Raw genomic sequence first — 25455 nt, forward strand, 5'->3', positions numbered from 1 at the left:
AACATCTTATCTCAAATGTGTGTCGTTTTGGAGAAAAATGGTAATAGTTTTTGGAGAATCTGTAGTTACTGCCTTTTTCCTTGGTATGGTGCCACGTTTTTGGTAAGTAATACAAAGCAAATGTACAAAGCAAGAATACAGTAACTGCAAAATAGGGGTAAAATATCAAATTAAATATGAGGATTGATATGTACAAAGAGTAAGCTAATATAAAGTAACAAAACAGCCACATGTCCAATAATCTACCTACAACTACTTAGGCTGGATGACAGAATAACTTTAAAGTCATTTTTCTCAGTTCTGCACTCTGCGTAGTTACTGCCTTTTTGCTTTGTAGGGCAGAATACTACGCATGTTTTAAAGAGAGAAACCCGTATTTTAGAGCGTAAATGGAAACAAACTAATTTAGAGGTCTTTAGAATCGCGTGGAAAGACAGTATGTCACGTTATAAAAAGGCCCTAAAAGCGGCAAGGGCTGAGCACCTCCGCAAACTAATAGAAAACAACCAAAACAATCCAAGGTTTTTATTTAACACCGTGGCTAGACTAACAAATAAACAGACGTCACCCGAACAAAATATCCCGTTACAGTTCAGTAGTAATGATTTCATGAACTTCTTCACTGAGAAAATAGAAAGCATCAGAACCACAATTGTAAACGTTCAATCTTCAATCGCGCCTTATAATTCAGCTTCAATTATCACAATTACAGTGCTTTACAACTATAGAACAAAAAGAGTTAAATAAACTTATCACTTCATCTAAAACAACAACATGTTTATTAGATCCTATACCAACTAAACTACTGAAAGAAGTGTTACCTGTAGTGGAAGATCCTCTCCTCAATATTATTAACTCGTCTTTATCTTTAGGTCATGTTCCAAGAACATTTAAACTGGCAGTTATAAAACCTCTCATTAAGAAACCACAATTAGATCATAATAATCTAGCAAATTATAGACCCATTTCAAATCTTCCATTTATGTCTAAAATATTAGAAAAAGTGGTGTCCGCTCAACTGGGCTCTTTCTTGCAACAAAATGAGATCTATGAAAAGTTTCAGTCTGGATTCAGACCGCATCATAGCACTGAAACTGCGCTCGTTAAAATCACAAATGATTTACTTTTAGCTTCTGACCAAGGCTGTATCTCAATACTAGTTTTACTTGTCCTTGAACACCAGTATAATTTTGTAGTCGATCTAAGAGTAATGTATGATCTATAGTATCGAACGCAGCACTAAGATCAAGCACTAAGCTGGTTCAAATCATACCTATCTGACCGCTACCATTTTGTCTATCTAAATGGAGAAAAATCGATCATAACTCCAGTAAACTATGGAGTGCCGCAGGGATCTGTATTAGGCCCTCTGTTATTTTCAATATATATGATGCCACTTGGAAATATTATAAGGAAACATGGAATTAGTTTCCATTGTTATGCTGATGACACTCAAATATATATTTCATCACGGCCGGATGAAAACGCAAAATTTTCCAAATTGACAGAGTGTGTTAAAGATATAAAAGATTGGATGACCCGTAATTTTCTTTTATTAAATCCAGACAAGACAGAGGTAATACTTATCGGTTCAAAAAACCGCCCACAAAACCTCGCACAATACAACTTTAACATCATAGGATGTCCTGTTACTTTATCCTCTACAGTAAAAGACCTGGGTGTTATACTCGATTGCAACCTGTCTTTTGAAAATCATATTTCATATGTTACAAAAACAGCATTTTTCCACCTTAGAAACATTGCTAAGCTACGTAATATGCTATCAGTTTCTGATGCAGAAAAGTTAGTTCATGCATTCATGACCTCGAGACTGGATTACTGTAATGCTTTACTAGCTGGTTGTCCTGCATCCTCAATAAACAAGCTACAGTTAGTCCAAAATGCCGCCGCTAGAGTTCTTACTAGATCAAGAAAATATGATCATATAACACCGATTTTATCATCACTGCATTGGTTACCTATAAAGTTCCGTATTAATTACAAGGTATTGCTACTGACCTATAAAGCCCTAAACGGCTTAGCTCCAGTCTATTTAACGGATCTTCTATCACCCTATAATCCATCGCGCTCTTTAAGATCACTAAATTCAAGGCTTTTGGTCATACCTAGGATATCCAGAACCACCAAAGGAGGGAGAGCATTCTCACATTTGGCTCCAAAACTCTGGAATAGTCTTCCTGATACTGTTCGTTGCTCAGACTCGCTCTCCCAGTTTAAAACTAGATTAAAGTCGCATCTCTTCAGCCAGGCATTCATATAATCCTACAGTTCAAACTACAATCCGGCCTCTAGCTCATAAATGCCAGAGGAGAACTGGCCCCCGACTGAGCCTGGGTTCTCCCAAGGTTTTTTTTTCTCCATTAGGTCACCTGATGGAGTTTTAGGACACCATTAGGTCACTTGATGAAGTTTTTCGGTTCCTTGCCACTGTTGCCTTTGGCTTGCTCAGTTGGGGATATTTTGGGGATATTTAATTTAATTTTATCAATCAATAAATTCCTCTTGAAACAAACTTTGTTGTATTATTTTAATTTAATACTGTGAAGCTGCTTTGATACAATCTGTATTGTGAAAAGCGCTATACAAATAAACTTGACTTGACTTGACTTGACACACACGTTTCCAACAATATATAATGAACACCAGGTTTGTTGTGCCTTGTAGGCATAGGCTACGCAGTGCTGCATAAAATAATAATAACAATAAATTAAATCTTCCAAAAGATTTCAAGAACAACTACGCTAGAGAAAAATATATTGATTATCATATGTTACTTCAAATGTTTCCATTCGTTATGATGATATGAAATGAGATAATAGTAAAAACATAAAGCCTAATGTTTGGTGCATTTTTCCTTTCAAACGCAATCGCGCTCCAAAATATGATACATTCAAACGCACAGCGCGCTCCAAAATATGATACATTCAAACGCCATCGCGCTCCAAAATATTAAACATTATGGTTATACATATCTATGTTTGAGCAGATATCCACAAACAGTATTTAACAGTAAACACGGGTCTAAATAGTATAATATTCACCATATATCTAGCAACAGTTCAACTGCAATGTGAAGTTTATGCAACAATACCATAAACTAGTAAGTAAGAATTTCTTACCTTACATCTTTCTTGTCTTGCGTTCTTCTTCTTCTGATGTAAATCCAATGTAAGCTCAGACGTGTCTTCCAAACTCGACGAAAAGCAGAGACTTGTGAAGTGTTTTGGTGTTTTGTGTTTGAGGTAACGAGGGCGTTCGCGTTGCATGTGGAGATTTGCATGTGAATCACTTTTGCGCGAGTGGGCGTGTCGAATTAAAAAGTAATTAGCAAGCATTTGAGATACTGGACATCCTGTTGGTTTTATACAAATTACTTAAACAGAGAATATTTGTTTTCAGTTTGAATCCGATCATTTAAAAGTACACACTTAAATGTGTATAAAGGTATATGGCTCATAAATGTGTGAGAAGTATTAGCTGAGTTTTGTTTCAGTTTATAGACGTGCTCAAGAAAAAAAAGTTCACCGCGACAGAGAGGCAGAACGCACACCCTGTTTATTTTCTTTATTTTACAAAAGCACAATGTTTTGATTTGATTGTAAGTGGACACATAAAAAAGTAGAAATATCACAGATTATTTTTTTATATTTCTTTTTTCTGTATAACCATAAATGACGGAGTAATTTAAGTTTATGTTGCTGCTATGTGAAAAAAATCCAGCAAAACGCGTCGGCGCATTTCTCGACCTCAGAGGGTTAACAGGAATATAAGGGAATTAATGGGAATTTACAAAACTGAAAGGTTATTCCTTTAACAGGGAACTTAAATATAGTTGAGGAAAATATATTGTAGCATAATCTTTGCTAAAACAAGCAGATTTAATGCAGCACACTTAAATATCTCTGCTATTAAATCACATGCACACTGCAGGGCTACTGAGGCCACGCCCCCTACATGCACTGTGCATTCCTCCATCACATGCACTGATGATTTCATCAACCGTGGAGTACTGAGGACACATGAAGCTCAAAGTCTAGATCACTGATGAGTTCAACAGTCATTTTAATCCCATCAAATCTGGTCAACAACTGCTATGCACGATTATGATATATTTTAATGTCATGAAGATGATTTGTGTTATAAATCACTAGTTTGGTCATGAATGTAAATCTGATGAGCATCAGCATGTTCTTCATCATGAAGAATGAATGAGGAATCAAGAATAAACACCAACTTCTTTGTTCTTCAGTATCATGATGTTTCATTCTGCAGGTTCTGGATCACTGGCGTTCTCTCCGTCCTCTCCTTCCAGATGCTTTCTGGCAGTTCTGCTAAAAATGATAATATGAATGATTCTTCAATTGTTTTTAATTATCAAAACCAACTTACTACAAGGGCAGAACTAGGGCTGTAACACTAATTGATGAAACTAATAATAACAAGCAGATGATAGAAACAGAAAGCTGATTTATATTCATCTGTTTCAGTCACATGATGTCTGTGGGACAAAGTATGGAAGCCTGTTTCCATCAAAGTTGCGCAAATAATATACATATGTAAGTCACAATAATGAGAAATGTTGTCATAATTATGACTCAGTATCTTATAATAATTAGAAACTTTCTAGTAATAACTTAACATTGCATTATAACAAGATGTTTTGTCATAATAACGACTTAACATCTCATAATGAGATACTTTCTCATAATGAAAATTTTACATAATAATGAGATGCTTTCTTATAATTATAATTCAATATCTCAAAATGTGAAAAAATGTGAAGCAAATAGCAAGCAACCACCAATATGTCCTGTTGCTCATCATGGCTGTTAGGAAACTAACTTACACAGGAGAGACTTTAATGCTCAGCACATAAAGATGAACTACTTACTGTGATCTCAGACTGTGATTGTTTTTCATTTGAGTGAGTAACTGAAGATAACTGAAGGAACCTCTCTCCACATGGATCATGGTGATCCGGTTTCTCCACTGCATGGATCTTCATGTGTCGCTTTAGATGACTTTTAAAATAGAAACTTGTTCCACACTGATCACACGTGTGCAGCTTCTCTCTGATGTGGATCCTCTCATGTTTTTTCAGATTTGATGACAGATTGAATCTCTTGTCACAGTGTGAACACTTGTAAGGTTTCTCTCCAGTGTGAATCATCTCATGTGTTTTCAGACGTGCTGAAATACTGAATCTCTTGTCACAGTGTGAACACTTGTAAGGTTTTTCTCCAGTGTGGATCCTCTCATGTGTTTTCAGTTCTGCTGAGCGAATGAATCTCTTGTCACAGTGTGAACACTTGTAAGGTTTTTCTCCAGTGTGAATCATCTCATGTGTTTTCAGATTTGCTGAAATACTGAATCTCTTATCACAATGTGAACACTTGTAAGGTTTTTCTCCAATGTGGATCCTCTCATGTGTTTTCAGACTTCCTGACTGACTGAATCTCTTGTCACAGTGTGAACACTTGTAAGGTTTTTCTCCAGTGTGGATCCTCTCATGTGTTTTCAGATCTGCTGACAGATTGAATCTCTTGTCACAGTGTGAACACTTGTAAGGTTTTTCTCCAGTGTGAATTCTCTGGTGCAGTTTTAAACTGTACGCTAAAGTAAAAGTCTTCCCACACTCAAAGCACATGTACTCTCTCACACCAGTGTGAATTTTCTCATGTATATGTAAATGTTGCCGCTGTGAAAAACTCTTTCCACACACAGAACATGAATGTGGCTTCTCCTTCATATGAACTCTCAGGTGTGTCTTCAGGTTTGATCCACTATGAAACGTTTTTCCACATTGATCACATGTGAACAGCTTCTCTCCAGTGTGAATTCTCATGTGAATCTCAAGACTACATTTGTATGTGAAACTCTTTCCACACTGAGTGCAGGTGAAAGATTTCTTGGCTCTTCTTTTCTTTAAAAATGTCTGTTTTTTCTTTGAGCGACTCAAAAGTTTTTCTCCAGGTTTGACACAATGTTCCTCCTTCACTTCACTCAGTTCTTCACTCTCCTCCTTCACTTCACTCAGTTCTTCACTCTCCTCCTCCACTTCACTCAGTTCTTCACTCTCCTCCTTCACTTCAATCAGTTCTTCACTCTCCTCCTTCACTTCAATCAGTTCTTCACTCTCCTCCTTCACTTCACTCAGTTCTTCACTCTCCTCCTGTACTTCCATCGGGTCTGAAATGAAAGAAAAAAAAAATCATCAAAATAATACGAAGGAAAAAAAATGAAGTGAAAGGACATTAATATGGAAGCTTGTTTCCACCACAAAATAAAACGTTTTACAATATAATTGCGATTAATTGTAATTCTGACTTTATTTCTCAGAATTGCGTGGAATAAAGTCGCAATTGCGTGTTATCTCAAAATTCGGACTTTATATCATGCAATCCTGACTTTATATCTCGCAATTGCGACTTTATTTCTCAGAATTGCGATCTCGCAATTGTGAGAAAAAAAGTCAGAATTGTGAGATAAAAAGTCACAATTATTATTATTTATTTATTATTATGTGGTGGAAACAAGCTTCCATACATTAAAGTAGACAACAACTACACTGTTAGACTTTTCTGTAATTTCTACAGTTATTTACTTTAAATCCCCCAGTATTATACTGCTATTTCTCTTTACAGTAAATAACTGTGATTCCAATTGCATCATGGGAATTTTCTGTGACGTCTAACACCACATACAGAGACTTACTGTATTTTTTAAATTTGCTGTATACTACTGTATTTGACGTAACTGCCTCTCTGGCTGGCACCATTCCACCGTGCTTTTTATTTCCTAATTTTTGCCTTACACCACGTGTCTACAACGCTATAATAGCCAGAGGCTGTCTATATTGGACACATTGAAGCGACCGGACCTTTAAATGCAAACCTGTTTATCCCTTGTAAGAACTAGTGCGAGCGCTTGGACTCGTATCGGACTACGTCTGAAATATAACGGCCGCGGCGCATCACTACACTGTCTGGGATTTGTCGTGTCGCGTCAGACAGACATCCAGTGTAGGTAATGGGGTCTGTCTTTTGTTGGATCGCGACGTTCGTGTCTGGCCCGGGGAAGAGACGGAATTCACTTCACCGAGAGAGAGATCAGCAAGCAAGGTAAAAAAAAAACAAAAAAAAAAACAACATTCTGTGTATGTTGTCAGGATTGTGCCCAGTTTAACGTATGTTATAACGTTAACGTTAGCCTAACGTTACTCGTCGTCAACATGGCGGTAACGAACTTTACCATGGTAAACTGAGCTAACGTTTCATTTTACACACTTTGTTAGATTATTGAATTGTCGAGTTAAAATATGCCAACGAGCAACGCGTTTACATTAACAATAAATGTGAATAAACTAATGTGAAATTCTGTTTATATCCTAATGTTGGCCTACTGATGAGAACCTTTATAGTTTTAGCATTAGTTTGCAAACTATACCATATTATAGTTTTTTTATTTTTTTTTATGGAATTTAATATTTACTTCCATTTTTGTGTTTAAAGGCAACTGCAACAAAGCGCCAATTCGCGCCAGTGACTTAGCAAGATTCCAGAGGTAGGCCAGCCCATTTGTGATATATTTTGAGATAAGTTTGCTGAAATGATTAGCATACACTATGTGAAAATTGCTTTTGAGCCACTGGTGCAGACTAGGTAGCTAACAATATCTTATAAAATCTCTATAAAATTGGCTAACTTTATATCCAATAAGTGACCTTTGCATTATGTCTAACTTTATTACACAGCAAATGAACCAATCAGAAGATGGACCATTGTCTTTGTTCAGTCTCACCAGATTAAATGTATCCAGGTAAGCACTGCAGTAAAACTCTCACTAATTCATTCAGACCAAATCTAGCATTCTAAACAACTTAAGTTTATATTTTTGCATTATTTTTATATTTTATTAGCCAGCGACTCTACCATTGCAGTTCCACCTGACTAGGAAGGTCCTAATATCAGCGCACAGGTGGGTTAACTACTGTAGGAAGGAGAACGATCATCACACAGTGATTTCTTGCATGTATCTTACTGTGTATTTGTCTCAAACAGGTACTCCTTCACTGCAGACAAGCTGAAATGGGCTAAAATCATCTATTTCAGTCGTTCAACTTCTTTCTATGCATCTCAGCATTTTTGGACAGAATTTAGGATTTGTAAGTATTAAAATTTAATCTGGCATAATTTAATTTAGTTCTTTTGTATGCTATTTATTGACAAAAGCTGTTTACAAATATATATTAAGTTTTTGTGAAAATAATAATAAAAATTAACAAAAAAGGAGGTTAAAAATAATGTGACACTAATATTCTCTCTCTCTCTCTCTCTCTCTCTCTCTCTCTCATATAGTTTTGGAACCGGGATCTCCTCTGAAGGACTGAGTACATTTACATTTACATTTAGTCATTTAGCAGACGCCTTTGTCCAAAGCGACTTACAAATTAGGACAATTTGTGTTTGTGGGCACGCATGCAGACCAGGGAACACTCTGATGTTGTCAATCAAGTTCTGAACAGGAACCAATCTTTGGAGAAGTTCATTTATTCACAAAGGTGGACAAAAACATTGCGTTGGCTTTTTAAAGATTATTTTGATGATGACTTTTACTCCTATGCTGTAGAAAAGATGGAGTAGACAGTCAGACATTGATAATAATAATAAATGTTTCTTGAGCATCAAAGAGACTTCTTTCAAAAACATTACGCCACTTAACTACTTCTTTTGGCCACCAGTGTACATGAATCCAACACATTTTTGGAAATAAGTGAAATTATTTTTAAGGTGGGGTTATGTGTCTTGTATTGTGAAAAGAACTGTGTTTTGTCCTGTTTTGGACATTTCCTTTTTGAATGCTTATATTTATATTCTGCAGTTTTATGAATGTAATGGTTGATATTTCATTATAATACTTGTATAAGCTAAACAACCAATGACTCTACATTCATTTAGTCAAATGCTAATGTTTTGTTTATGATTTTATGTATGTTTTCAAAAATGTTTGCAGTGAAGGACAGCACATAATGTGTTAATTTAACACGTTTACACATCTTTGTGCTAACCTCTCTGACATATTTACTTTGTTAAAATCATTAACACAATGAATGAGTTAAAATTAACACAAAAAATGTTGTCTCTAAACTTACCCATTAATGTGTAAAAATTTCACACATCATTTCCAGCATTGGCATGTTTATTTTGTGATATATATGAAATGTTTTAAATAAAAAAATGGTATTTTGTGATAACTTTGTCTAATTGGTTTGTATGAAAGTAGTACTTATGTAGGATAAAAATAAAATTAATCATATATCAAAATTATCAAATCTAATTTATATTTAGTACAAATAAAAATAATTACAGTAGTGTACTGATTAGCTTAGTTTTTACAGTAATGCACTGTACTGATTAGCTTCGTTTTTACAGTAGTGCACTGTATTACACAAAACTGAAATACGGTTTGGTACTGTAACTCTTAATTACAGTAACTTACTGGCAACAGTGTTGCCAGTAAGTTACTGTAAAAAACCCTTGAAAAGTCTAACAGTGTATATTATATTATATATATCACTGCTATGATTTTTTATATTAATTAAATAAAGATAAATAAAGTGAGTTTCCCTGTGTTCCAGTTTAAGTTTGGCGAATTCAATTCCCGCTAGTTTAAATCACATTTTGGATTTATTATTCGTTATACATTGAATGTATCCTTGTAAAAAAATACACCGCAGAGTGTGACATCTCACAACAGTGTCAGTAGATATTTCATATCGTCGCTGCCCGATGAAACTCACGTATGTCCAAAACGGTTACTTTTCAGGAAGTGAAAAAAACACCGTAATTTCAAAAGCAGTTGAACGTAGCATTGTCATACTTGGTACGGCATCTTTAAATGTAACCATATTCTTGCCAGTGTAATGATATAATCCACATTTGACCAAAATCGAGTTTAAATGGACATACGTGCATATTTTACAGTAACGGTGGTCGATACGCGTTCTTCCGATCATTAATTAGAATGGCCAAGTCGCGTTTCATATTGACAGATGAATAGGCTACGCTCAGTTTATTAAATAGCCTACGTCTCAGTTTATTAAATGTCTCTTGCAAACTATGAAGGGACAATGAATCAACACTCATTGCTGGGCCGGCGCGTCCATATAGGCGAACTAGGCAATTGCCTAGAGCGGCACTTTTGTAAGGGCAGCAAAATGTGTGCCAACCGGGAATGAACAATTCACAAAATAGGCTAGGCTATATGATCATATAATCATACATAATCAGAGAGCCTTTTTCTTTTCGTTTTGAATTATTTCGTTTAAAGACTTTTCAAGCTTTGTGTATTTGATGTATTTCTCATGTCTGTGTGAGGCATACACTGAGTTTCGTTAAGTTAGGATGAGATGCGCTCCAGTTAACGTGCAATGCAAGTGACCGCGCGGGCGCCTCCATGATTATATTGTCTGCTATATATTTGCTTCTTATTTATTAAATCCACTCCAGGCAATTGGTTGATGAAAAATTTATTAAAATTAAGATACAATTTATACAAAACGAAATTCACTTTAAAGAAAGGTTTTCTACAAAACCAAACTTAATGAAGTGGTCAAAATCATGTTTGACCCGTCTCAAATTGTGCATCCTATTACTCGTGCTGTTCACTTTTCATACTTTTAACAGTATAGTAGACCTACAGACTCTATTTGTACAAATTGCTGCACATTCATTTAATTCTGCATTTTGCACACACAAGTTGAAAGGCTTCAAATCAAGTTCACGGATAATTGTGCGTGCATTTATTAATCATTATGATACTAAAATCATAACAAAGTAGGCTATGCTATGTACAAAAAAATACAGCCATTTCTGTTTTTTTCTTTAAAACAAAAAAACAAGCTGCACCCTTTTTTTTACATTTCATCTTTCATTCCGAAATAGAATAATGAATGAACTAAAAAGTACACGGACCCAACATGTAGGCTATTAGCCTTTTTACCCATTATCAATCTAAATTAATCTCGTTTTTAATTTAACTTAATTTAGTTTTTCTTTATTTAAATTTAGTTTTTCTTTATTTAAATTTCGGGTTTTTCTTTATTTAATTTTCGTTTTTTCTTTATTTAAATGTCATTTTTCTTTATTTAAATTTGGTTTTTTCTTTATTTAAATTTCATTTTTCGTTTTTTAAATTTCGTTTTTTTCTTTATTTAAATTTCGTTTTTCTTTATTTAAAATTCGTTATTCTTTATTTAAATCTACCCTTTACTGTGTCAGTAATTTATTAGTCAGGAAAATATTAGACTACCTTAAAAGTATTGCTTAAGTTAACAGACCCGTGCGTGAACATCTCCACAATAAAAAGTGACAATTACTTCGTCTAGACCATTTACCGGTAAATAACAGTTGTGAATATATTGCGAATATATAATAAACTTGAACAGTTGTCAAAAACAAACGTTTGCTGATACTTTACCTCACAGAGTTATTCGGCTATCCAATGCTGAGCTTCCAGAGACGCTTAGACCGGCGAGATGCCTCCACAGGGCGGGAGATACGCGGCGTGATTGACAGCTTTGACACCAAATGGATATACGTGAAAATCAGATGACATGATTTCACAACTTTTCATTGGTCATTTAGATATGTGAAGCATACTGTATACGGAAATGAACCTGGACATTCTATCCGTCGAAAAATCTCAAAATCGGCAAAATGGACATACGCGGTTTTCATCGGACAGCGACGATATGCTGAAAGTCTAGACTGATCGCGGCTTTAACTAGTTTTAAATGAACTGTTTTTGAGAATGATCTGTGTCCTACGTGTGTCACTAGATACAATTTTTAATTAAATAAAAGCTAAAATTAAATTTAGTTTGACCTGATGTTGACAATAAATATGAAAATTTTTCAAACCTCACTTTACTGACCATTTTTTGAAAACCAAAACTGAAACTTTTGTACTCATTTCACAGTTGAACTTGTACCCTTTGTACCCATTTCACAGTTGAACACAGTTGAACTGTCACTAAAAGTGATGCAGTGCTTGAATGTTTCTAACATGAATGTTCTTCAGCATCATGAATGAATGAAGAATAAACACCAACCTCTTTGTTCTTCAGGATCTTCAGTGTGTTTCATTCTGCAGGGTTCTGGATCACTCATGTTCTCACTGTCCTCTTTAATAAACTCAGTCTTTGCAGATTTCAGCTCTTCCTGATGCATTGTGCTCGTCTTCACTTGTAACTGATGGGAATATTCCAGTATTTATGGGTGAATTGCAATGGGAGGAGCTTCACTGATAATGTAAGTACTGTAGGAGGAGCATCACTGGTGATGTAAATGACATGGGAGGGGCCTCAGTCATGGTAAATTTTTGTGGAAGGAGATGATCTGCCCAAAATAATAAATCAAATATCAGTTACTGAGTTTGTTTGTATACTCATTAATAACAGAATATAAATATTGTAATAAAATTATTCCTAATATAAATAATGGTTAAAAAAAGTTCAATGCATAAAGACAGAACAGTCTGTTGACACCAATGAAATGAGCTTTAAGTGTCAATTTACAGGAGATCTGAAGACATCAGCATAATAAATTAGGTGAAAACAGGAACTATTGTCATGAAATAAAGAGTGTTTTCAGCAGATCTGTTAATATTGATGAGCCTCAGACTATCAACACTCATTCAACAAGCCATTCAGGATCATCAGCAGATCATCTCACTTTATTCTGAGTGTTTGCTGTTAGAAACACATTATTTGAGTCAGGATACATGATAAAAGCCTGTAAAACTGCTCTATTGGAAGACAATACTGTCATTTTTCACAATATGACATGGATAAAACATCAATAATAAAAATAATAAAAAAAACACTATTGACACTCATCTTCATCAACCACTGCAGATAAGTAACTATGAATTGAAACATGGCTTGGCTTTATGATAACTCGGTGTAATAAAGTAATTAGATCATTTACATGTAACAGTTTTTATGTGCAGAAACTGACAATGATCGGTGGCAATTATGTTTCCAGTGGCAAACTGTATTCATATTTCTCCGTATTTTAACATGTATCTATAGATTTATGTAGCAAAATATGTATAATTAATTAATTAAAGGGTCAGGGAAACAAGTAGCAAAAAGATATGTTTTAAGTTGGTTTTTGAAATCGTGTAATGATGAGAGGTCGCGGATGTGTTGTGGAATAGAATTCCAGAGAGTTGGAGCAGCAACACAAAAAGCTCTTCCACCAAAAGATGACAGTTTGTGTCTACGGATCGTCAACAGACCAGTATCGGAGGATCTAAGTGTGCGAACTGGGGAGTAGGTATGGATGAGATCAGCTTTGAATGTGATCTTGTAGTATCTTGTACTGAATACGAAAGTGTACCGGTAGCCAATGAAGTCTGTGTAAAATCGGAGAAATGTGAGAAGATTTCTTTGTGTAAGTGATGACCCTAGCAGAGGAGTTATATTGGATCTTATTTATTGATGAGTTGGGTAAGCCATAGAAGAGAGAATTGCAGTAGTCAAGCCGTGAAGTGATGAAAGCCTGAACCAGAGTTTCAGCATCATTGATATTCAGAAATGGACGTAAGCGAGCGATATTGCGTAGGTGAAAGAAGGCAGACTTAGTGAGAGAGGAGATGTGTGGAAGGAAGGAAAGAGAGGAATCAAAGATTATACCAAGGTTTTTGACAGTGGTGGAAGGTTGAACCAAAACTCAAGCAATGTTAACATTGTCAACACAGAAACGGGATGTAATTTGAGGTGAACCAATAAGAAGTAGATCTGTTTTATCAGTGTTGAGTTTGAGAAAATTACTGGTTATCCAAGCATTTATATGATCAATACAAGCTGATATGGAATTTGAGGGGATAGGAGCATTGTGTTGCGAATGGATGTAGTTGGGTGTTGTCTGTGTAGCAATGGAAGTTAAAGGAGAACTCGGTAACTCTAGCGAACTCTAGTCACTTCTTCGCTGATTTTCCCTTTTGTTGTCGCATGTTTTCCCCACGAGCTCCCCCTACAGCTGTGGGGGGGCGTATATTTCACAACACAGTCGTAAAAAACTCACTTGCGGCGGCCTCCTCCCCCTCGCTACCGCTGCTCATGTGCGTTTGTTTTGATCGGAGCAAGCCAACTGTATCGCGTGGAGCTATGTCTGCCGAGGTGGGTAATCTGGTAATACATCATACATGCGTGTGTGTTTATGTCGAATTGCCGTAAAGTAATTTGTGGTTCGCGCTCGTTCTCGTTCTAGTTCTCGCTTCTCACGAGACTTCCAATTTCTAACTTGCCGGGACGGTAGTGTTGCAAGTTGCAAGGTTGGTTTTCCGCCTGGGAACGCTGGGGGGAGCGGGGAAAGTCACCAATATCACCAGAACAGGTTGTTTAACCATCCAAATGATTTCTAGACAGTTTTATTAAGTGAAAAAAGTTACCAAGTTCTCCTTTAAAGCCATGATGACGGATGATGTTACCTAATGGGAGCATGTAGATGATGAAGAGAAGAGGCCCAAGAACAAAACCCTGGGGAACACCGTGTGGGACAGAGGCAGTAGTGGACTTAGCCTGGCGGATAGAGATGTAATGGCGGCGACCAGACAGGTAGGAGGTGAAACAGGATAGGGCAGTTCCAGAAATACCAAGAGCAGAGAGTCGTGAGATGAGAATACTGTGAGAGATTGAGTCGAATACAGAGGAAATATCTAGAAGAATTAGAATACTAGTGGAGCCGGAGTCAGTGGCCATAAGGAGATCATTGACAACCCTAAGAAGTGCTGCATCAGTGCTGTGGAGGGTGCGAAAACCGGATTGAAAAGTAAAGTAAAAAAGTGTGTTTCAATTTATGTTAATGTGAAAATATCTTGAACAAAGATTATTTGCGATGAGTATGTTTACTATCTTGATAGAAATAAACAGGAATGCTCTGCAACATTTGTTTTGTTGACCTAATAGGTTCTCATGTATTTTTCCAAAACTTGTCCAAATGTTGTCCCAACTTTACAAATTGAGTTATTTGAACAAACAATTTTACATTCAACAATGTTGTGCCAGATCCCAGCATGCATTACAGCTTGAATAAATTATGGGGTAATTGTTAAAATAAAAAATATTATTGCTTAACATTAACCAGCTTGATTCATTGATTTATGCTGCTGCTGTTAGTTAGCTGCCATATGTTTCAGAGTACATATTTTTACTGAATTACAATTGTTGATCATCACCATGTTTGAGATTTGTGTGTTGAGATTTAAGTTCTTCTCATTGCAACTTTTGCAATTTATTTGCGCATGGAGATGATAAACAAGGATTGTTGATTAGCATAGAGCAGTTTAACAGGCTTTTATCATCTATCCTGACTCAAATGATGTGTTTTTAACAGCAGACACTCAGAATAAAGTGAGATGATCTGCTGATGATCCTGAATTGCTTGTTGAATGAGTGTTGATAGTCTGAGGCTCATCAATATTAACAGATCTGCTGAAAACACTCTTTATTTCATGACAATAGTTCCTGTTTTCACCATTTATTATGCTGATGTCTTCAGATCCACTAAAAGCTCATTTCATTGGTGTCAGCAGACTGAGGGGATTTTTTTGGCTACTATATGTTCATTTATTTCTGTGTTTGTGTTTTCATATGTTTTTCTTGCAGTTCTTTACCAATTTTCTAGATATCTGCAATTATTTTAACAAAGAAACAGAATAATGTTAGAATTAGAAATACCAAATTGTAAATTAGCATCAGTTGCTTTACAGACAGACAGATTGATATAAATGCTTAAATGTGTCAAATAATATATGGGTCAAAGACAAATATTGCAAAACATCTTTTCAGGCATGTTTAGAAGAATAATTATTTGATGACATATTCAAAGGCTGTATTTAAGGATATAGTGAAACCACAAAATACTCATTCATTGTAAATGTAAGTATTTATACTTTCCTTCAAACCACTAGGTTTTACCCATTTGTCAGCAAGATGTTTAAATATCAATATTTAAAATGTAATAACATTTAGTATGATCACTTATTTTATATATTTCAATAAGTACAGGTAAGAATAACTATATAATTAATTTTTTACATAAATGTATCTTATTTCACCCATATTTTGACATTTGTTTTCACCAAGGTTATTTGAAACATTATAGTTTTTCACAATTGCTACGACACAATTCACAAATGCATCACAGTATCAAATGTGTTTACCATTTACCATAAAGCCCCTCCCATGTCAATCACATCATCAATAAAGCTCCTCCCACATCAATTACATCATCATTGAAGCTCCTCCCACAGCAATTCTCCAATAAATGCTGTAAATTCCCATCAGTTACAAGTGAAGACGAGCATAAGAGCATCAGGAAGAGCTGAAATCTGCAAAGACTGAGTTTATTAAAGAGGACAGCGAGAACATGAGTGATCCAGAACCCTGCAGAATGAAACACACTGAAGATCCTGAAGAACAAAAAGGTTGGTGTTTATTCACAATAAAAAAAAAATGCTGTTTTTAAAAGGAGGAAAATCAGACACACTTGTTCATGTGTAAGTCGCTTTGGATAAAAGCGTCTGCTAAATGACTAAATGTAAATGTAATGTTCAAGGGGTGCTATTATGCTTTTTCCCCTTTTCCAGCTTTAGTAAGTGTGTAAATTTATTGTTCAAGCATTGCAAAAATCTGTCAGGAAACTGAATTCTGTTAAATAAAATATCCCTTTGGATTGGACTTTGTAACCAATAACTACAACAAACTGCTTGTTTGGACTACAACACGTTTTTTTCTGGATCTTGTGAAGTCATAATTTTACTCATTTAAATAACTTACGGCAACAGAGGACAAGGCCTGTTTGAGCTGTGCTAGCGAAGATTAAGAGTGTTGTCGCTCTTCTTTCCTTTATAACCTCAACGTTTGTCTGTGCGCTGCACATTTCATGAAGGATTAGAGTAAAATGCAGGCTACATTTGCAGGCTACAAAAAAGCTTTTCCCGAAATAGAGAAGTTCCCACTTTGTTGTGACAATCTGTTGTTTATGGATCACAACTTCTAAGAATGTCTTATTATTTGTTGTTTTTTATTAACTGTTCCAGTTATAAGTTTTATGTAGCCGCTGTGTTGTAAACAAAGGGCAAAGCTTTGCCTCTGCTAGCCTAACTAACATAACAGTATTGATGTAGTGTTTACTGTAGCTTTTGTAAGACCGTTCACAGCCCGTTAGGAAAATTATCCATGATTTTGTGATCGATTAGAGCAAATTTAGACAAATAGAGCAGAACCCGCAGGGGTGGGACATTTCCCGAACATTGCGCTAAGCAGTGCTAATCATAACACACTGGATAATAACAGACCATCATGTCTTAATGAGTGTGTTATTTATTCAAACGGCTCTGCTGTGATTTTGTTTGGAACTATTTTCGCTGATCAAAAAGAGTCTATATTGTGTCTAAAATGTAAGTGACTTAATATTAACTGAAATCAGTGTCACATTTTCAACCGTGATGTATTCAGCAATCTTACTCGTGCAAAGAAGCAAAACTGTATCATGTTATAAATATAAAATTCAACATACATTTTTTAATGCAGTATTTTAAGTGAGTTTCTGTGTGTGCTTCGCAAGTTTGCTCATTTGTTTCGATTTCTCCTCGCTGCGCGAGCCTCAACAGTGCAAAATTACCATCAGTACACTCGACACTTACAATAAATGAATGCAGAATCATTCTCACATTTTTGTTGATTTCCAAGTTATTTTTGTTATTGACGTTTTAATTAGGCTAATAGTTTGTCGGGCAAGTAAAATTAACTTTTACTTGTTCCGGGCAAGCGTTATGTTATAAGGGTTTTCCCCCCCACTCTATCCTATTGTAGACCGAAATGGGAGATTGTAATAAACATTCTGCAACAAAAAAAAACATAGTACATTAAAAATAAAATTCATGTATTACGATTATTCCTCTGGCGGTATAACTTTAAGTCACTTGAGCAGCGTGCAGCTCTTCATTTAGATCTCGCTACTGATTTACACCGGCATTGCTGACATTGAACTCATTCTGATAATGTTGCACAATTAAAAGAAAAGATGATAATGCATAAGAAAAACAAAGCAGCCTCTATTGTTATTGATTCTTTGCGGAAGTCTACCGGAAGTTAAGTTTGGGCAACAAAGGCGCGCATGCGCAGTAACGGTTGTTTTTTTTTTTTTGCCGCCTTTGAAACCATCCATTTAAATGCATGATATTTTTTTTATATTTTATGTCATTTCACTTCATATTTCTCTCTTCAAATTATTTTGATGTACTGAAAATGCAATTTAAATTTCTTTTTTTTTTTCATGTCAGACTTGATGGAAGAGAGCAAGGAGAGTGAAGAACTGAGTGAAGTGGAGGAGGAACATCATGCCAAACCTGGAGAAAAACCTTTCAGTTGCTCAAAGACAAAACAGACATTTTTAAAGAAAACAAAAGCCAAGAAATCTACAACCTGCACTCAGTGTGGAAAGAGTTTCACAACCAAACATAACCTTGACATTCACATGAGAGTTCACACTGGAGAGAAGCCATTCACATGTGATCAGTGTGGGAAGAGTTTCTCAGTCAAACAAAATCTTAAGATCCACTTGAAAGTTCATACTGGAGAAAAGCCGTTCACATGTGATCAGTGCGGGAAGAGTTTCTCAACCAAACAACATCTTAAGATCCACTTGAGAGTTCATACCGGAGAGAAGCCAGTCACATGTGATCAGTGTGGAAAGAGTTTCTCAAACAAACAAAGTCTTAAGATCCATTTGAGAATTCACACTGGAGAGAAGCCATTCACATGTGATCAGTGTGGGAAGAGCTTCAATCAATCAACACACCTTAAGATGCACATGAGGATCCACACCGGCGAGAAACCGTATGCATGTGATCAATGCAGCGAAACATTTCTTGATTCATCATACTTGAAGAAACACCTGATACTTCATAAGAAGGAGAAGCCACATTCATGTTCTGAATGTGGAAAGAGTTTTTCACTGCTGCAATATTTACATATACATCAGAAAATTCATGGTGTAAAAGCTCATATGTGCTTTGAGTGTGAGAAGACTTTTACTTCAGCGACCTATTTAAAACTGCACCAGAGGATTCACACTGGAGAAAAACCTTACATGTGTTCACACTGCGACAAGAGATTCAGTAAGTCGACAGATAAGAAAAGACATGAGAGGATCCACACTGGTGAAAAACCTTACAAGTGTTCAAACTGCGACAAGAGATTCAGTCGCTCAGCACATCTGAAATCACATGAGAGGACCCACACTGGAGAAAAACCTTACAATTGTTCACACTGCGACAAGAGATTCAGTCGCTCAGCACATCTGAAATCACATGAGAGGATCCACACTGGAGAAAAACCTTACAAGTGTTCACACTGTGACAAGAGATTCAGTCGCTCAGCACATCTGAAAATACATGAGAGGATCCACAGCAGAGAGAAGCCACACACGTGTGATCAGTGCGGAAAGAGTTTCTCTTTTAAAACTCACCTGAAGCTACACATGAAGATCCATACAGTGGAGAAACCACATCAACTCAGTCTGAAATCACAGTAAGTAGTTAATCAAAATGAGTTTCCTAACAGCCATGATGACTGAAGGACATTTTTCTGACTGCTTGGTATCTGATTGGAATGTTTCTCATTATAACAAGAAAGAAACATGTTATCTTGGATCTACCGTGCTGGCTAGTTCCTATAGCTGAGTTTCTAGAACTAAGTGGTGTAAAAACCACTAATGACTTACCATATCATAATGGGACTTCATCACAATAATGACTCAACATCTCGTAATACAGTAATAAGATACTCCGGATCATTTTCCTAGTTGCATTCACACCAACAGTAGGAAGTCTGAAATGGCAGACAACGGCATCTTTAAACACAGCATTTACAAAAATAAACAACCTGTGGATGGAGGATGCCGTGACCAGAGCATGTTTGTTGAGTGTAGTGGGTTTCTTTATAAAGGAGATTGACTGTAAATGCATTATTTACATGAGTAAAAAGACTAAATCTCTTATGACAACATGCAGTGTTACACATCATCCAGGCTTAGACATGTTCACAAGTCCATGAGGTCCAAATCAAGTCTCAAGTCCATGAGGTCCAAGTCAAGTCTCAAGTCCCTGAGGTCCAAATCAAATCAATAAATACTTTGTCAATGTTGGTCCGGGACTGGCAAGGGATATTCCAAAAACGGGTAGTAGTGATAGAGTAGAAAGTAAGAAGTTATTTGTTGAAGAAACAATATTTATAAGAGGGACTGATGAAAAATAACTTATCGATGTTGTAAATAAATTGAAGAGTAAGAAGTCTACTGACTGCCATGATATTGATATGTGCACAGTCAAAAACATTATTGAATCCATAGCAAGACCTCTAACCCATATTTGCAACCAGTCCCTACAAACTGGTGTCTTTCCAGATAAAATGAAAATAGCTAAAGTAATACCAATATATAAAACTGGAGACAAACATATACTACACAACTACAGACCCATCTCATTGCTTCCACAGTTCTCTAAAATACTGGAATTTTTTTTTTTTACAAGGCTAGATGATTTTATCGTCAAACATAGCATTTTATATTAACAACAATATGGTTTTAGAGCTGACAGATCAACTTCTTTTGCACTGATAGAATTTATAGAAAAAGTTACAAATGCCATAGACAGGAAGCAATATGCAGTAGGGATTTTCTAGATCTCAAAAAAGCTTTTGATACTGTAGATCACAAATTATTCATTAAAAAACTACAAAGATATGGTATTAGAGAAATTGCACTGACATGGTTATCCAGTTACCTAGAGAACAGAAAACAGTATGTTGAAATACAAAACAATAAATCACAGCTGTTGCAGGTTACATGTGGGGTGCCACAGGGTTCAGTGTTGGGTCCATTATTATTTAACCTTTATATAAATAATATTATGTGAAGTGTCACAAATTGTGGAAACCATTCTTTTTGGTGATGACACACACCTACTATGTTGTGGTGAAAATTTGGAGAAGCTTGTGGATACCATGGAAAAGGAAATGAGTAGGATGAAGATTTGGTTTGATGAAAATAAACTAACACTGAATTTGAGTAAAACCAAATTTATAATATTTGGGAAACGATTAACAGACACAGATAAGAAACTTATGATAAATGATATAGAACTAGAACGAGTATCTGAAATAAAATTTCTTGGGGTAGTTATTGATAATAAATTAAGCTGGAAACCTCATATAAAGTATATTAAAACCAAAATATCCAAGTCATTAGCAATTTTAAATAAAGCCAAAGAACTACTGAATAAGGCTTCTCTAAGTATGTTGTACTGCTCCTTCATACTCCCATACATTACTTATTGTGTGGAAGTATGGGGGTGGAAGGGTGGAATTCCTGGTTCATGCTGCAAGAACTGCCGAATGACTAAAGAAACGATATTGGCAAGATGTTAGAAAACTGCACATTTCTTGTCTATACCACCCACTGTCACTTATACCAACGACGGAAATAAGTACAGTTACAATAGCTTAATATTTGTGGGAGAGCATTGCTATAGATAGTGACGATATTGTATTGCAATATGTAGCACTTCAAAGTTAATACCAAATCAAAAGTTAGTACATTAGTTGCAATCTCAGTTGGTTAATGTTCAGTCTTTGTTCTCCTTCAGCCCTGCATGGGGCGAGGCACCGTTCATAGATATGGAAATCATCCATCGAACACTTCACACCTCCACAAGAACAGGCACTGAATCTGGAAACGTTGGTTCTTCTTTATGAGACGGGACACAGGATGTGAACTTTGGTTGCAGGGATCCTGTGATCTTAAAAGAGCATATAGCACAACAAACAGCAAAAGCAGACACATGGCATTTGTCATTGGTCAAAGGATATGGTCAGATTAAAATTAGTCTCTGGTAAAAAGCCCTTAAATTGATGTACTTAAAAAGATGGTCAAGGGAGAATAAAAGAAGATCTTACAAGCTCTTACACTGTTTCTGGAAACATTTAAATAAATTGCATTTCAACAAAACAACAAATGCTGGTTTAAAACTCCATTCCATGAAGAGTATCAGCAAAATATTCAGTGTAACCAAACACAGAGATTCAATTGAATTAATGTCCAAAAACATTGTTGCAAGTAAAATGGACAAAATACAAAATAAGCAGAAATCATTTCAGTTTCAGAAATGTTTCAAAAGCATGAATGAGAATACAAATATTTGTACTTGGGTAAAAATGAGAAATACTGACATACAATTTAAAATTTAACCTGGTAAGATTACTTAAGTGATAAAGTAAATCCAAAGAAAAACAAAACAAACAATTACTGGATGCAATTCACAGTTATAATTCAGTCTAGATGTAAAAACTTAAATAACATTGTATGCATTAATTTTGTGAGGCAGAATCAGATAGATGCAGATTTGAGATTGTGTGAAGATCAAATGGTGGCTGCATTGAGCTGTGGCTATGTGTAAATTCATCATGCCCCAAAACAAAGGTGAGGATGGTTTTACAATTGTGATGCAAATTTGGTCCTGTTGTTGAAACAGGGAGCCAGCCTGAGAATGTGAGTATGAGGTGTGATCTGGCTCAAAATCTTCCCACACCAATGTTTCAATTTAAGAAGCATGAGAAAAGTGCAAAGTACAGAGTTACTGAATCGTGTTGTGAGGAAAGCATTTTCATGGTTAATGCAAATTGTGATTAACAATGTGGCCACATGGCAATTCTATGCTCCTTTACGTGGTTTTACTGAAGCTACATGGAAAAATAGCAGAGTTTTCCACTAAGGAGACAAACAAATTCAACATAGTCACACGTGCAACTTAAAATTGCTATGCAATTCAAGTGCAACAATTATTCCAGTTTACACAAGATACATGGCCTAGATTCTTAGCATCTACAACCTTTTAACCTAAGTGTTTAATACAACACTTACAGTAAAGCAATCATGTGTTTTAAAGAATAAACTTAATTAGCCTATGTGCACATGTAGCACAAACAACTATAAAGTGTGTTCTATGAGCACAATGTGTTTTGCACAGTTACAAATTTGAAAATACAAACAGGATCATTTCAATTTGGATGTTAAACTTCTTGCTATTGGGCTGCTAACCCACCAGCAAGTGAAGTTAATAGCTGAAGGCCTTGCATGAACAAAGCAGTTAACTCACTAAGAGTTTTACCTGTACATGCAGATCGCTGATTTTTGCTCTTAGAAAGTGGTTTACTATTTTTCTGAAAATAAGGAGGAGGTCTACCCCTTCCCAGTGACCAGCATTTTCCCTCTTTATGGCCTATTTTCTGACAGGAACTGCAAAACCTGCTTTCTTTACCATATGGATGTTTGCTATGTTCTCCTGGAGTTTGAGGATTTTCACGACTCTCTAATGCTTGTACACCATGCATTCTGGTACAGAATGACATTCAAACTGACCAATCAGATGATTACACTCTCACCACTGTACTTAAGGTGTGACAATTCATCGACCCCCAAAGTACAAACATTTGGCCTGCATGCCTAGATCACTATCACCCCCTCTGTGCCTTAGGAACTCCAAATGGTCATTGTGGTAGGAAGAGGGGGTAGAAAAACAGTCAAGCAAATATCTTTGTTCATTTAAAATATCTTTGATTATTTTCAATCCTACAGGGGAACACTTACAAAACAAATACACATCCAATCTACATCCTACAAAAAAAGCTATTCGAATCATACATAAAACTACATACAGAGAACCAACAAACCCATTGTTCATTAAACTCAAAATATTCAAGTTTAAAGATTTGATTGATTACAAAACTATTCAAATTGTTTTTAGATCACATAATAACCAATTGCCTAGAAATATCCAAGAGCTTTTTCAACTGAGAGAAAGCACGTACAATTTCAGAGGAACATCAATGTTTAGTAAACCATTAATTCGAACAAATAGTAAGTTCCACTGTATAACAACTCAGGGTGTTATCCTGTGGAACAACAGCAATAATGATTTAAAGTTATGTAAAAACTTATTGCAACTGAATTAAAAAAAAATAAAAAATAATCCTAGATGTATATGAACTGGAACAGTGATTTTCAGAGCTTTGTTGATTTTTATTTAGTTTGACTATATAATGATGCAAACAATTTAAGCAGCTAAAAATATCATTGAAGTGGGGGTAGGACAAGAAAAGTTATATTAACTTCTTCCTACCCCTTTGAACATGACTGTTATTTGGATCATCTGCTGCTGATCTTTTTTGTTGACTGTTTGTTCTTATTTAGTTTTGTTGTTGTATTTTTTTAACATGTAAAAAAAAAAAAAAAAAAAAGTATCATGTCCATGAGGTCCAAATCAAGTCTCAAGTCTATGAGGTCCAAGTCAAGTCTCAAGTCCATGAGGTCCAAATCAAGTCTCAAGTCCATGAGGTCCAAGTCAAGTCTCAAGTCCCTGAGGTCCAAATCAAGTCTCAAGTCCATGAGGTCCAAGTCAAGTCTCAAGTCCCTGAGGTCCAAGTCAAGTCTCAAGTCCATGAGGTCCAAATCAAGTCTCAAGTCCATGAGGTCCAAATCAAGTCTTTGAGGTCCAAATCAAGTCTCAAGTCCATGAGGTTCAAGTCAAGTCTCAAGTCCCTGAGGTCCAAATCAAGTCTCAAGTCCATGAGGTCCAAGTCAAGTCTCAAGTCCATTAGGTCCAAGTCAAGTCTCAAGTCCCTGAGGTCCAAGTCAAGTCTCAAGTCCATGAGGTCCAAATCAAGTCTCAAGTCCATGAGGTCCAAATCAAGTCTTTGAGGTCCAAATCAAGTCTTTGAGGTCCAAATCAAGTCTCAAGTCCATGAGGTTCAAGTCAAGTCTCACGTCCATGAGGTCCAAGTCAAGTCTCAAGTCCATGAGGTCCAAGTCAAGTCTTTGCGTTCCAAATCAAGTCTCAAGTCCATGAGGTTCAAGTCAAGTCTCACGTCCATGAGGTCCAAATCAAGTTTCAAAGTCTTTGAGGTCCAAGTCAAGTCTCAAGTCAAGTCTTGGTTCTATTTTATCAATAGGTTTTTGTTTTCAGCTAGTTTTTTATTGTAATTAACAGTGTATTAAATGATCAAATCAGATTACCTCTACTTTAAAGGGGAACTTGGCAACTATTTCAACTTCAAATCCATTTAGAAATGATTTGGATGGTTAAATAACCTTATATGGTGAGAATGGTGACTTTCCCCGCACCCCCCAGCGTTCCCCGGCGAAAAAACCACCCTTGCAACATGGGGACTAACGTCCCGGTAAGTTGGTAATAGGAAGCCTCGTGAGAAGCGAGAATTAGCGAGAAACGCGAACTGCTTTACAGCAATTCAACATAAACACACACACCATATGATACTGTGTATGATGTATTACCCACCTCGGTAGAC

General features: G+C 36.0%; 1 protein-coding gene and 1 long non-coding RNA gene across 2 annotated transcripts in view; one reads left to right on the forward strand and one right to left on the reverse strand.

Annotated features, from left to right (window-relative positions):
- LOC309493587 (uncharacterized protein) overlaps window positions 1–12327 on the reverse strand; it is a gene marked incomplete at its 3' end in the record, with an annotated part of 198508 nt that extends 186181 nt beyond the window's left edge. Inside the window, exons 1-2 of the mRNA XM_082162716.1 lie at window positions 12133–12327; window positions 6067–6210 (exon numbers count right to left, since the gene is read on the reverse strand). Of these exons, the coding sequence (XP_082018842.1) occupies window positions 6067–6210; window positions 12133–12250 (262 nt within the window). The 5' untranslated portion in view covers window positions 12251–12327. The remainder of the gene's footprint in view (window positions 1–6066; window positions 6211–12132) is intronic.
- A 7810-nt stretch (window positions 12328–20137) lies between these two features.
- LOC309503619 lies at window positions 20138–25168 on the forward strand. The gene is made up of 4 exons (XR_014207781.1): window positions 20138–20203; window positions 24458–24619; window positions 24694–24828; window positions 25052–25168. It is a non-coding gene; the product is annotated as an uncharacterized lncRNA (long non-coding RNA).
- The last annotated feature ends 287 nt before the right edge of the window (window positions 25169–25455 follow it).

The sequence above is a fragment of the Leuciscus leuciscus genome (assembly GCF_965113295.1).
Source record: "Leuciscus leuciscus genome assembly, chromosome: 1".
NCBI classification, from domain to species: domain Eukaryota; kingdom Metazoa; phylum Chordata; class Actinopteri; order Cypriniformes; family Leuciscidae; genus Leuciscus; species Leuciscus leuciscus.